Source organism: Lepisosteus oculatus, chromosome 5 (assembly GCF_040954835.1).
Source record: "Lepisosteus oculatus isolate fLepOcu1 chromosome 5, fLepOcu1.hap2, whole genome shotgun sequence".
Taxonomy (NCBI): domain Eukaryota; kingdom Metazoa; phylum Chordata; class Actinopteri; order Semionotiformes; family Lepisosteidae; genus Lepisosteus; species Lepisosteus oculatus.
This window is the reverse complement of record NC_090700.1, coordinates 3,861,145-3,875,145: the sequence shown is the minus strand read 5'-3', so window position 1 is coordinate 3,875,145 and position 14,001 is coordinate 3,861,145. Positions and strand designations below refer to the sequence as shown.

General features: G+C 45.2%; 1 protein-coding gene across 1 annotated transcript; it reads right to left on the bottom strand.

Annotated features, from left to right (window-relative positions):
- Positions 1–778: 778 nt before the first annotated feature.
- LOC102692803 (beta-1,4-galactosyltransferase 3-like) lies at positions 779–13,576 on the bottom strand. The gene is made up of 8 exons (XM_006627979.3): positions 13,050–13,576; positions 9,879–10,348; positions 9,448–9,716; positions 7,807–8,042; positions 6,717–6,907; positions 4,547–4,669; positions 3,447–3,551; positions 779–2,422 (listed from the first exon to the last, which is right to left on the bottom strand). Exons 2-8 carry the CDS (start codon positions 9,929–9,931, stop codon positions 2,257–2,259), a joined length of 1,143 nt encoding a protein of 380 aa, XP_006628042.2. The 5' UTR covers positions 9,932–10,348; positions 13,050–13,576; the 3' UTR covers positions 779–2,256.
- Positions 13,577–14,001: the final 425 nt, after the last annotated feature.

Here is a 14,001-nt window from a genome sequence, read left to right as displayed (position 1 = left end):
CTGCAGTTCTTTTGATGTTGTTGTGGGGTTTTTTGTGACCTCTTGGATGAGTTGTCGCTGCGCTCTTGGGGTAATTTTGGTCACCCGGCCACTCCTAGGAAGGTTCACCACTGTTCCATGTTTTCGCCATTTGTGGATAATGGCTCTCCCTGTGGTTCGCTGGAGTCCCAAAGCTTTAGAAATGGCTTTATGACCTTATCCAAAGTGATAAATCTCAATTACTCTGTTTCTCATTTGTTCCTGAATTTCTTTGGATCGCAGCATGATGTCTAGCTTTTGAGGATCTTTTGGTCTACTTCACTTTGTCAGGCAGGTCCTATTTAAGTGATTTATTGATTGAGAACAGGTGTGGCAGTAATCAGGCCTGGGTGTGGCTAGAGAAATTGAACTCAGCTTTCCAAAGATGTGATAAACCACAGTTGATATATGTTTTAACGGGGGGGGCAATCACTTTTTCACACAGGGCCATGTAGGTTTGGATTCTTTTTTCCCTTAATAATACAAACCTTCATTAAAAAACTGCATTTTGTGTTTACTTGTGTTATCTTTGTCTAATATTTCAATTTGTTTGATGATCTGAAAAAATGTCAGTGTGACAAATATGCAAAAAAATAAGAAATCAGGAAGGGGGCAAACACTTTTTCACACCACTGTATGTCTTTATCCGGGGCTCAATACTGGAGCTCCTCACATGAGTCTAAAAAGCAGAAGTCAATCTGATAGACACTGTAATCTATTCTCTGCAAAACAGTACCATTAAACAAAGTAATTTTACACGTTTTTGATACAAATGTAAATTTATTTTTTATACAACTATCTTTTGCTGTGCATGTACAACACCGTTCTGTAGCATATAACTGTAAATCACTTTGACAGTGTGCTCTAAAATAACATTTGATTGGTGCAATGCAGTCATCACAATGTTTTCAAGGCAGTAAATCTCAGAAAAAGGAAAAAAAGGAAAATACACATTCAAAACTCACATGCAGTTAGGTGAACACAAGCAAGTGTAGGCACACACCTTAGTTTATTGTGGCATCTAACATGATTACCGAGGTCCTGATAGACAAGATGTTTTCCTACTAGTGTAACAAATACTTAAAGTCCCAGCCTTACTGCCAGGCTGCTCTTTCAACATTCTTATGCAATAAAATATTCCAATCCTGCAAGTTTTTAAAAAATGTCTTCTAAGGTTTGCAACAAGTAACATCCTGTAGTCCTGTCCTGGCTCTGGACGATCCCTGTGTTTTTTTTGTTCCAACAAAGAGCTACGCTAATTCCAGGTCCCACTGCTTGACTTTTAACCTTTGTTTCAGAAATCTGTGTAGATTTCCAAGAAATGTAGCAAACCAATACCTCCTTCAGCCTAGTTAAGAACGTTCTCTCTCTGTCCTGTGCATTCATAAGCAGCTCCCTCTTGATGATCAATTAACGATACACAGACACAGCCGGGCATGACACAGTGCTACACACCCCTGTAACTGGTGTTGAAGCTCACAAGTGAAATTCCACCTAGCCATCCTACAATCTTACTGGCAGTTCTGGAAACCAACAGACAAAGGGAACTCCAGAATCTGAAAACACCGCTACAGAACACGGCTTTTCCTCGAACGTGTCAACATGAAAAACTAGATTCTCTGACAGTCTTGACGACTGTGTCACACTCTGTGAGTTCGTACATGCACACATTGAGAGCATTTCTGTATTTCCACTTTATTCACCTGTCCGTAACGGGGGGAAGATCCTACCGCGGGGGCTTTGCAAATTCTAGTTTTGGATCCACTCATTCCCAGTGTTCAGTTCTTCATCCAAGTGCGTCGTCAAGATACCTTTATGGAGTGTCATAAAGAATGGTTGAGAACAACTGGAATATTGTTATTCTTGGAAAAGAAAACAAAACATTTGTCTCTAAAACCATTCATACTTCCTATAAGCAGCTAAACCATGATTTTTGCTTACATGGCCTTATGTTGAGGTGTTTCCAGTTTGATCAAAGGCGGAGCTCTGAGGGTGCAGATCTAGAGCCAAGAATATCTGACCTGCTGCAGTGACGAAGACAAAAATCCCTGAAACCCCCCGTGACAGTCTACCACGGTAACAGTCCACTGGCGATTGAGAGATTGAGACGGCACCAAACTCCCGTTGTGTAACCTTGAACACAAGTGCCTGGTGAAACGACCCAGGAGAGGTGAAGAGAGTCTAAAGGCCTTCCTCCTCCTGTGGCGAATGCGAGACGCTTCCTGCTTGTCCTCCTGCTCAGGTGGCTGTGCCATTTTTCTCCTCGGAGGAGAAGGGGTTGGGCCCGATGTCCACGGTGACATTGGTGTAAAGGTACATCAGCCGTTTCGAAACCAGGTGATACTCCAAAGAATTCATACCGTCCTCCCTCCATTTGTCTGGAGATCTTACTAACAAGTCGAACCTGAAAAAAATATTAGACAAATATTAGACCTGTAACTGCTCAATTTCACCTCCAAAGAGAACGAGGCATTTGGTAGTTCACTAAAAGAACACAAGTAGTTTAGTTATTTTTAAATATAAAAGAAGTTTCAATCTTCAGCAGAGAAAGAAAAATCATAAAGTAAATCCTAGACGATCAACTTGAAAACAGGACTTTAGGTAAGCATGACTCTGCGCTTTTAACTGTACTTCCTGGACAGTATCGTCTTGAGCACCACGAGGGACAGCAAATAAGGAAGAAGGAAAATAAGAATGCTGAGCAGTCTGCCGCCGATCTATTTTAGTGAATTCTACACTGAAAATCTATTACACAACACGCAGTTTGTACTGGAAGAGATCAGTTCCCAGATCTGTTCAATCTGTCTCCCCAGTCCTCACACCCTCTCCCAGCCCTCCACCCATTTTCTCCCAAAGGCCCTCCTGAAAAATAAGACAGAAAATAGAAAATCTTAATTCCCTGGGAAAGGAAATGGTTTAAAACGGAGTGGGGCTCTGTTGATGCTGGCAGTCCCAGAAATGCGAGGCCTGGGAAGAGCCAAAGTTGGTGTTCAGCAAGTCGATGAGCGAGGAGACCTCGCTCCCAAAATACTACACAACTGGGCTCCCAGAACACATGCTTAAGGGTACCAGGGCTCCCCAGATTACACAGTTTATTAGAGGGGTGAAGCCCCCAGCAATTCCTCTTGCAACCTGCTGGATAAGCTCTATGACAGGTGGATCACATTTATTAACGTCCCAACACGCAGCCCTCTATGAAATAACTGAGCCCCGAACAGACCTATTAAAGGGTTCAATTTCAACCACCGTGTGGTTTTTAAGTTCCTAACATTCAGGAGGCCACCTGTTTTAACTTGTGTGTTTCTTAGGAAATTTAAACCCCCCAAGCCTTTCAGTAGAAAAAAAAATAGCAACTTCTTTTGCACATTTGGTGGCCTAGAAATACCTAGAAACATAAGATATTACAGTCCGTGTGTTTGTCACTTTACCGTTTGTTGTTTTGCTCGTTCCCTTTGTCCTGTTTGTGGTCGACCATCTTGTATCGTCCTATATGCAGGGGAACCCTCACCATCCTCAAGCCAGCATACTTCACCCTGCGACAAACAGCGAAGAGCTCTCGTCACTCCACTCCATCCCCTGTGATTAAATAATCCCCTCTCCCCGATTCCCTGATTCCCGACGCTTGTGAGGATGCTCAAGGTTGGGCAAGGTTAAAGACCGGGTAGTGCCAGGCTGAGCCAAAACTCCCGCCCAAGGGTCTGGGAAAATCCACAAGGGGTGATAATAGACTCAAAACAAATATTTTGCCTTAGAATAAGATGCCAAGATTTTGGTTGATAAAAAAAGTAATTTACATGACTGGTCTGTCAGGAGCTAATCTTACTGTGTCTAGTTTCTCAGTTTTTCCTCCCACACTTACAGTTGTGTACACACACACACACTTCTCATTTTTGAATTTTGAACACTTCCTGGTGCATTGTTAGAGAGACACATTTCTTCCAAAACATTGTGGATCATAATCCCCAGTGTTTCGCCTGCTAGAGAGCCAGGTGCGCTCTCTCACTGAAGACCAAAGCAAATGGACAACAGGGAAGAGATCCAGAGCAATAAACAGAGAACTGTAGGGATGCCTCCATCCACTGCCAGTGGCGTCTGGGTCAGATACAGACCAGTTCCAGCCTCGATGAGCTGGAGGCTGACTGACAAGACAATGGGCAGCAGGTAGGATGTATCCTGGATAAAATGCCAGACCACTGCAGGGCACATGCCTATGGAACAATTTAGAGATGCCAGTTTTAACTGGGCCAGGTGATAATATTAGCTTGTTTCTTCTCATAGTCCAGCAAGATGCACATGCACAGTGGAGCACCTTCCTAAAACTGGTCTTGGTTTGGTGTCCCAGCACCACCCTCCAGGCGCGTTTGTGCTCAGCGATGAGGGCTGGACTAAAGGGCGAGTGAGCAGCAGAGGTGCTCTGCCCTGATGAGCCCAGCCAGCGTGAAACCAGCAGGAGCCGGTAGAGTGTTTACAGTCGCCCGCTGTTACATAAATACAAACACGCACAGACGGGAAGAAGGAGGTTTTCCACCTGAAAGCGATGTCGTCGTCCTCGCCGCCCCAGCCCCAGTAGGTGTTGGGGAACCCGTTTATCTTCATGTACTGCTCAGGTGTCATCGCCGACACCCCTCCAAAATAAGTCCAGTATGGCAGTCTATGGAAAAACACACAGAAGAGCAGGAGCGTGCATCAGTGTGTACAGGAAGATGGAAAAATACAGTTCAGTGCACCGTAAGTAATTATCCTAATAATCTTAACCAGGGCTATTTAACCCTGGTCCGAAAGGGCTGGTGTGTTTGTAAGTTTTCATTCTAATTCAGATCTTAATGAGCTTAACAGCTGGTTGCTGGGTTAACTGGGCCAATTTAACAGCTTTCAGGTGCTGTTGCTTTAGAGACCATGAAAACCTGCAGACACAGCGGCCCCTCAGGACCGGTAGTGGACAGACCTGGCCAAAATATGTAACCTTGCTGTGCAAGCCGACCGCAGCTGAGATCAGACTGCTTGTTTTGCATATTCTAGCAATTAACCACCTACAGTACTTCTCAATGCCGAAGAACAAAGGTTGCCTCGGTAACAATCCTTCCCTTCAGCAAATTGAAACAGCAGGGACTGGATAATTATATTTGATTGCAGGGAACTGAATGACCACACTCAGAAAACTCCCGTGACTTGCAGAGGGCCTGGCACATTTTCTTGAGCATAAACAACTTAGCACTGTCCCCGGTGTTCTAAGGAAATCAATGAAAGAAACACCAAAGATTACAGTCTATATAATTCCAGGAGCGCAGGATATCGGCAGCCCCTGATTTTGCAGAAAGCACTCACAATCTGATATAAAACTGTTGCGAAGCGTGTGCAACTGCAGGTAAAACGGCTGATTCACCGAGCAGCAGTCTTTCAGTCTGTCCGGTTAACCGGTCACAATGGCTCGACTTCCTGAGCCAACAGATAGGAAGTGAGCTCGTGTGAGCAGAGAGGCTACAGTGAGAAATCCACGCTTCCAAATCTGAAAGGGAAATCCCTCCCTGAATCTGCCCCTTATGGCTGATTAAAAACTCACCTTTTGAAAAGAACCGACCCATTAACATTTTAAGAGCTCGGGTGTTTTTTTGTTGTTTAAATTAAACCAAACCAAACTGGCTGTCTCGCAACAGCAGTTAACACCTCGGAGCCCGGGAGAGATAAGGGACAAGGCAGGCAGTATCTGATACCTGGCCCTGCCTTTGAGAACAATGTGGATAAAAATAGCAATTTGTATAAACAACAATGTATCCCCTACAGACTCTATGGCACTCGACAAGCATGTGAACATGCCAGATGTACAAGCAGCACTTTTGCATCCTGATTTACATCCTTATGACACGCATCAAGAAGTACAGATCACCAGGACAATGCGCCCAGGCTCTGGAGACACTCTGTCCAGCCAAAGCCCCCAAAATTTAAATATTATCAAAACATTAATCGTGTGGACGACATAATACTCAGGCAGTAGAGTCTACAAGCAACTGGAGTTGCAAATCTGGAACAAAACTATGTTAAGAAAACTGAAACAAAGATGCTACTACATCACTACAGAATATAACACACATGAGTCTGGGGCTCGTCAATCTGGGCATTTCCAGTTCACTGCAGAATTATGGTGCTATCTTAACTGTTATATAGATCTGCTGATTATCAGTTAGTATACTAGCTCTTACGTTTGGAAGAACAGAAGTGATCAGCATACAACCTGATCTACAGTGTTTCCTGCAGGAGACAGCACGCAAAACAGATTTTGCAAACCCAGCTTGTTCAAAAAAAGTCAATTTAAGCCACTGATATTCTTTGGAATATACATTTTTGTGTCCACAACAAAACTTTTATGCAGCCTGGCTGCTATCTGCTCTTGAACTTTGACTTGTGATAAGCTTCCACATCTATTTGTTTAATTATATACTGTGCTTTCACTGAAGACGCTGAATCACATACTGCAGAGAAAAGACATTCCGATTGTGTGCTCATAGAACTGGTCCTTATCCAATTACTTAAAGTCATTTAAGTAGATGTTTGTAGGTTTAAACAGCAGCTGTGACCATCAATCTCAGAGGAAACACTTTACATGTGCAAATAAGTTATGGATATTCCTCTTACACCTGACGGCCTGGAACAAACAGGCAGGGATTCTAAAGTGCTGCACGTGGAGAGGAAGTCGAGCATACCTGTAGTTGAACTTATTAATCGCGCTGGAGAAGTGCTTAGGGTAGGTCTCATCACAGACGTACAGGTTGTAGTCATTTTCCGGAATGAGATCGATATCGTGCAGGAAGAGGCAGTCCCAGTCCTCATCTTTCATGGCCTCTCTCACTCCCACGTTAAGCAGCTTGGCGCGGTTGAAGGTCTGGGATCCTGCCTGCAGAAGGAATGTTTGGACAGCGGGGCGGACATGTGGATATCGAGAAAAAAAAATACCCTAACAGAAAAAAGCTGTCTTTATTTAAACCAGCTCATAGTGTGCTGCTGAAAAGAAAAGAGCCTTTTATAACAGGAAAGCTCCGGAAGGCTGCTCTTGACTCGTGACTGTCCACAGGTGTCTCACTGCATGCAAAACACAGTGGTAAAAAACCATTAAACGCAAAACTTGCAAAGCAAACTTCAGCTGTATGATACATGTTTAGTATGCCTACTTTTTCTAAACAAAAATGCACCTATCCCCTTTTAAAAAAACAGCATCAGATGGACTGTGGTCCAGTGATTTCATGCAGGTGCTGAATACTGTAGTTGCTAAAAACAAATGGGTATTAAGGGCTGTGAGACTTCAAGAAACTCACTACAGCCACACCATTTATTTCTCTCATATCAGTAAGTAAGCAGGCAGACATCATAAAACAATCATAACATAAATACAAGTATTGCAACAATAATCAGGGCTCTATACCGATAAGGTTTCAAAATGAAAACCTTTAAAGGGAAATCTTGTCTGTGTATCACACTGTGAACAGCCCACACCACAGCAACAACAGAAGGACTGCAGCAATACCGAGGGGTGCTGGTGGAGAAACAGACTATTTTCAGCACACCCTTCCATGGTTTTATAGTGTAGAAAAAAAAACCCTTTTGAATTTCCCTGAAAACAGATCCCAGTGGATCTTCTCGACACGTGGGTTACAGAGCGTTCTGACTGGTGTGTGAGCAGATTCACATGCGCTTGGCTTTGACCCGACTGGCTCTCCCACAGAGGCCGGGCTCAGAACCGGGCCCCCGGGACCCCTGCGAGCCTCGGCCGGTCCCGGCTCTGGGCCCGGGCCGTACCTGGTGGATGACGTAGATCCTGTAGTGCAGCTGCTGCCGCTGCAGGAAGGGGTGCAGGTGGTAGAGCAGGTGGCGGAGGTGGACCTCCCGGTTCCGGTGGGGGACGATAATGGCCGTCTTGTAACGGGCCAGGCAGTGCGGGGGCCTGTACAGACCCCCCCGCCTCACATAGGGGTTCTTCTTCACTATCCTCCTCAGCGCTGGCGCCGTCAGCAACGTCACCTTCAGGGGCCCCACTGCCCAACACACAAGAAACAGAACATGCAGAACTCCCTGTGTGCGGAAACACACACACGGCTCCGCAGTACGTCACAAAGAGCAGCGGCAGGATGGGATGCAAAGACTAAGGGCTAGAATGTCGTATCTGTGGACAGTGGACTATTCCCACAGCCCCATATCTGCAGTGCCCGTCGCAAGAATGAGAATAGAAAAAAGGGAAAGGAATCCTTTCCCCAGCAGATTCCAGCCCGTCTCGCACGTGAAAGACAGGATCCGAAAGCACAGCTGTTTTCAGGCTGCTTCCAGAAGGACGGGATCAATCCATGCAAACCCTGTAAACAAGCAGGGGCTCAGCAGAGCTAATCCACAGGTCCTCAGGCTCATTAGAGGCCAGCAGACACACGAACCGAGCACACTGCACGACTGTACCGCAGGACTCAGCACAGCCGTTACTGCACATCCGCCGGAGGAACCCCCTATTCTCGGTCAGGGTCATGGTAAGGAGAGCTACACCAGTCCATCACTGGAAACACACGAGGACCACTTAGAGACACCGACTGTCTTAGCTAGCATGTCTCTGGGAGGCGAGAGGGAGCCAAAAAAGTAATATAATTTGCATTTATCAGGAATGAACTCTTCCAGTATAGTAGATGACCCCTCCCACTCCTCCCATTAATTCTTTGCCCTCCTACCATCTGGAGAAAGATTTCACAGTATACAGGCTAGCTCCACCAGACTCTGTAACAGCTTCTTCCCCACAGCCTGTCAGACTCCTCAACACCCTGGTACCTACTTGCACCCACTCCAATTCCAGAAACAGGGTTTAAACTCCCCCAGTCTTTGGTTTATATTGTGTGATGGACTTTTATACTATTCTGGAACAGTTAAATTACACTGTGTATATATCCTGTGTACACTGCCTCTGTTCCGGTGTACACTGTCTTAGTTGCACAATCTTATTCATTAATATTAGCATTACAAGTCCTGTCTACAATGTCTATGTCAGTGTCCAGTCTGTCCTGTCTGTATTTGCACCATGGACCAGGAGGAACGATATTTTGTTCCACTGTATACTTGTATATGGCTGGAATGACAAATAAACTTGAACTTTGCTGTTACTCCTAGTGGGAGTGTGGAACAAGCCACCCAGTCACGCTGTTGAAGCCGATACCCTGGCTTCTTGGCTCAATCAGCTACCAGCTACCAAAACGGGCTGGATGGACTGAATGGTCTCCTCTAATTCCTCATTTTTCTTATGCTCTTGACATTCCCATTTTTGTTCATTGACATCACAGTATGAAAAGGCGCCTGCGGTTTGTACCAGTGACACATGCGCGTGACTGAGCGGAGCCGCGAGGCAGGTGTCTCGGGGGAGAACGAGGGACAGATGGCCAGGGGTCAGCGCTCACAGCGGCCACTCACCCAGCAGCGGAGACTTGGCTGGACAGTAGCGCTGCAGCTCCTTCATCACCGGGGTGAAGAAGGTCAAGTTGGTGTACACGTCCTGGGCTTTAGCGTAGTCCCAGTTCTCTCCGCTGGCGGAGAAGAGACCGTGGAGAACGCTGGAGCCACGGCGGTACATCACAGCCACAAAGACAAGCTGGAGAAAGGCCAGAGTGATCAAGAAGCATGGTTTCTCCAGTGTCCGAGCCAGGGTCATTCTGCAATGGGAAACAGGGCCCCGGTTCACTCTGGAAGAAAAGAGTCTTTTAGGTCAACCCTGTGGGCGTCTTCAGCAGGAAACAGTAACCAGAGGGCACAAGTGGAAAATACATAGTCTACATGCTCTTAAAATGGAGAACAGGAGGCAGTTTGTTTTACACAGAGGGTGTTGGGAGTCTGGAACAAGGTACCTAGTCATGCTGTTGAAGCTGGTACCCTGGCTTCTTTCAAAAAACGGCTGCATGAGATCCTGGGACCAATTAGCTACTAACAACTACGCAGGCTGGCTGGGCTGAGTGGCTCCTCTCGCTGGTAACCTTTCTTATACTCTTATGTAAACACATCTGAACTGGGTGTCAGGGTCTCTCTGTGAGCTGCTGGGAGCTGTAACTGGGCCCCACTTGTCCTCCTGCTCGAATATTGAGCTATGCCAGAGTTGCAAATTTCACTTCTCAGGGAAAATCCATTCTTGGTGACATTCAAGAAGTGGGATGGACGCAGTTGTTTTCAGTTTTTTTTTTTCAGATAAAGCCAGGGCCATTCACTTTAGAAAACATGTTTTCCCCCTTTGCGAAGGTCTGCTTTCTCCGTCTGTGATCCTGTCATCCTCTACGCTGAAGGATATGGCCAAGTTTCCTCCTGTTTCCAAGCAACACAAAACCTGTAAATAAAGTGCAGTTGATTATTAAGCTCTGGCGGCACATTAAGGCATAAATCCACTGAAGGATTAATACATCACAGACAGCAGAAAGACACTGCCTTACTCGTCAGGGAATACAATTACAAACAAGAAAGGTCTAGCCAACACAATCACGTGCAACACTCTGTAAAAATAAATGCAAAAAATGTTGAGTCTTTATAAGTCCGTTTAAGTCCACACATGACCCCGTGACTAACTCGTTATGAATAGGGTTCAATTAGAAGGCACTACAAAAACAAAACTTCAAAATATGTCTGCCTCTTACAAAGCAAACACTAACATTACAGACTCCTTGTAAAAAAAAAAAGATCATTCTTTCCAATCTGTCAAACCCTGGATGGCTACAGATGTTTGCTGTTTCAGTGGTGTCTAATTTAAAGCACAATCTACTGTACATTTTGTTTTCTTTTTAGGTCAATCACGTACAGGAGGAAATCAGCTTCACAGACCGCCTTGTAAAGGAAAGGAAGACAGACAGGTAAGAGGCATCGAACTAGATTAAAATCAGATTCAAAGAGCCTTACTGGCAAGGCTCTTTGAAGTTGATGAATTAAGTGTTGCCAAAACAATATTTACAGTCAAAGCACATTATGTTATATCTAGATTGAACTTTCAATCCGAGAGATACATAGTCGTGTGCCGATTATTGTGATCACAAACAAAAGCAAATGGCCCCACAAATAGTCGCCGTGACGATTCAAACAACTTGGTAACACTCTTTAAAGGCAGTGAGCAGCGACCTCGGGCTGATTAGTGACCAGAAGGCTTTTCAGTGGGAACGCGTGGCGATTCCAGCACTTCATTTTCATAAAGCAGGCTCAAAGAAACCAGCAAGCGAGACCACTGACTTAGCGTGTATCACAGAAGACAGGCATGACCCAAGAGTAAAAACCATCTTATGTCTCATGGGCTCTCATCACCATCTGTAAATTTTAAACAAAATGGCTGCTGCCCTTGAAAGTCAGAGGCCTATTTTTGTAAAGATCTCTCATCGCCAGAACAGCACCAATTCCCACTCAAGGCCAAAACAATGCTCGAGTCTCTTTCATCACTTCGGCAAAGCAGGCTGAAAAATAAGACTACGTTATCTGCCACATTAAACACAGAAAGGTAACACCAGATGTGTGGTTCCCATTTCAGGCGTCCAGGTAAACGCTGGACCTGACTGAAAACTTTTTCAGCCGTGAATTAAAAAAAAAAATGTTTTCCTTTGCCAGTCATTAAAACGACAGATGGCGGAGTGGCAAAGCGCAGAGAAAGTAAAAAAAATGCCTATCTTGCTATAACCCTGTTGATTTTGGATCTACTCTCGTTAGGTGTAAGACATTACAAAAAGAGAAAAGGAGAAAGCAAAGGTGATGTGCAGTTGGGATGAAGAAGGAGCCCGCCTACAGGCAGTACAGTTCTCCGACTATAGAGACACAGTCCTTTCTCCCAAGCGTTCCCGGAGATTTTAGGACGGTCAAGTTCGTGACTGCTTATGAAGAAACTTCGGTCCTTCAACTGGGTCGCGGAGTGTGAATTCGACAGCGAGATCCGCAGTGACGCACAGAGCCTTCCTGCTGCTCGTTAGTACTTCAAGATGGGCTTGAGGGCTGTTTTTCTGTTGCAAGGGAGCTCTGTGAAGGAACAGACCGCAGGAGACTGCCCCTGCCCGTCCCTGGAGCGATGTCTCTGCGGCGGCTAGCGCTCCCCGACCGCATTGCTAGAGAACAGGGAAGAAATGCTAGCTTCGGGCTATCCAGACAACAGCACTCCTTCTCCAGCAATGATGATTATTAGAACCACCAGCATTTCGGGAGCCTTTAAATTCAGATTTTCCTTGGAACAAAAAGGAACAGTACAGGACTACAACACAGGAGCAGTCGCCACCCCCCTAAAACGAGAACTTTCCGCGAAGGTCCCTCATGAAGTTGATACACGTAAGTGTGTCAGCTGTATCGCTTGTATCCCTTGCACTTTTCAAAATACTGCACACGGGGAAAGCACCTGTTACTGTTGGTCGGAACAGCTACCCCAACAAGTCTTTTTAATGTACTGAGTTATAATAATCACCCCCCCATTTAAAAAAAAATCAAATTCATCAGCCATTGCATCATTAGTAATTTGACACACTTTAATCAGCTACCTATAAGAATAGCATAGAGCACTCTATTCTGAATGACTGTATGAATAACTACTACAATAAAGATTCTGTCAAGTAGCGTCAATGCGAATATTATAGACAGCCTATTTTTATTCTCGAATCCATCCTAAAACGGGTAACAGTGCGTGTCCCTTCACAAACCGATGTGTTCATGTAAACAAGATGAGTGTTGGTAAGCTACCGGCTCGTATCGGTTCAGGCTTGCCAGCAGGGCGCTCCGATTTGACTGCCGGGGTGTCAACCTCCAACAGATCAGGGCTGGGCTTGGCAAGCCGGTTTAACCAGTTGGATGAAATAGTAACCATCACACCTAAATGACAAAGTCGCTGGAATTTGTGTTTTTTTTTCATTTAGAGGCGAATGCTCTGAGTAATTATTCGTGTTTTCCATTCGCGTGTGCGGTCGGAGTTTGTTAAGACTCCAGACCTCCTTAAGTTCTCAACCGCAAGAGGAAACCATTTCTTGAAAATGTGTATATAAACAACAGCCCTTCGTGCACCGGAGCGAGATACTTACCAGGCACAGCCAGGATGAGAGAGGGGGAAAGACTTGATCGCGCACAGCAAGGTGACCCACGGGCTATCGGCTACCCACACCTTTTTATTCTCGAAAAAGGAAGTTTGCCGGCTTGGTTCCTGTAAAGCGAGCCCGCTCGGCTCAGTGTGCTGCGTGCAATTCACGAGAAGAGTTTCCACTTCCCCGGATTTGTTTTTACATTAGTCCCTCCTTCGCTCACAGCCTGTACCCAGAGTGCTCCTGGAGCAGTAACTCGCCAAACGACGCTCACGATTTCGCACACAGCACTTCACAGACAAGCGGAGCCCCACGGAAAGCGTGTCGGAGACAATGTCACACCTGCAAACAAATTACATCAGGCGCACCGCCAAAAGCAGACGTTTAGCTATGCGACCTGAAATTACCGTCAAAAAAGGGATCTCCTTTAAAGTATTCGTATTGCTTTATTATCTGAAATGCCTAACGATGCAATGGCAGACCCTTAACAATAACGTGCCATATTTTGTGAGACCCTGTTCTGTAACGCCCTCGCAGAACCCAGTGCTCAAATTACACTTGAACCACCGTTTGTTTTATTACTGGAACGAAAAGTTCAACAAAGAGTATCTCTGCTGCCCCCCCAGCGGTCAGAGGTGCACATGACGCTTTAAGGTTTCTTACTGTACATTTAAAAAGTATTTTGAACTAGAAAAAGCCTTTCTTAACGTAAAGAAAGCACTGTAGAGAGCATATATATTACACCTTTCAAGTCATGTTTCTTTGGCCTTTCTTGGGTCTTGTTATTTCTAGGACTGAGTTTATACTGTAATACTCTAAAACAACTGAAGCTTACATATTATTTCTTATCACAGTTTAAAGTAATCATTTACATTGGTCCGACTTGCATCCAGCATCTGCAATATGTCACATTAAAGTTCAGCTTTAGATCATTTATAAGCAGATCTCCATGTCA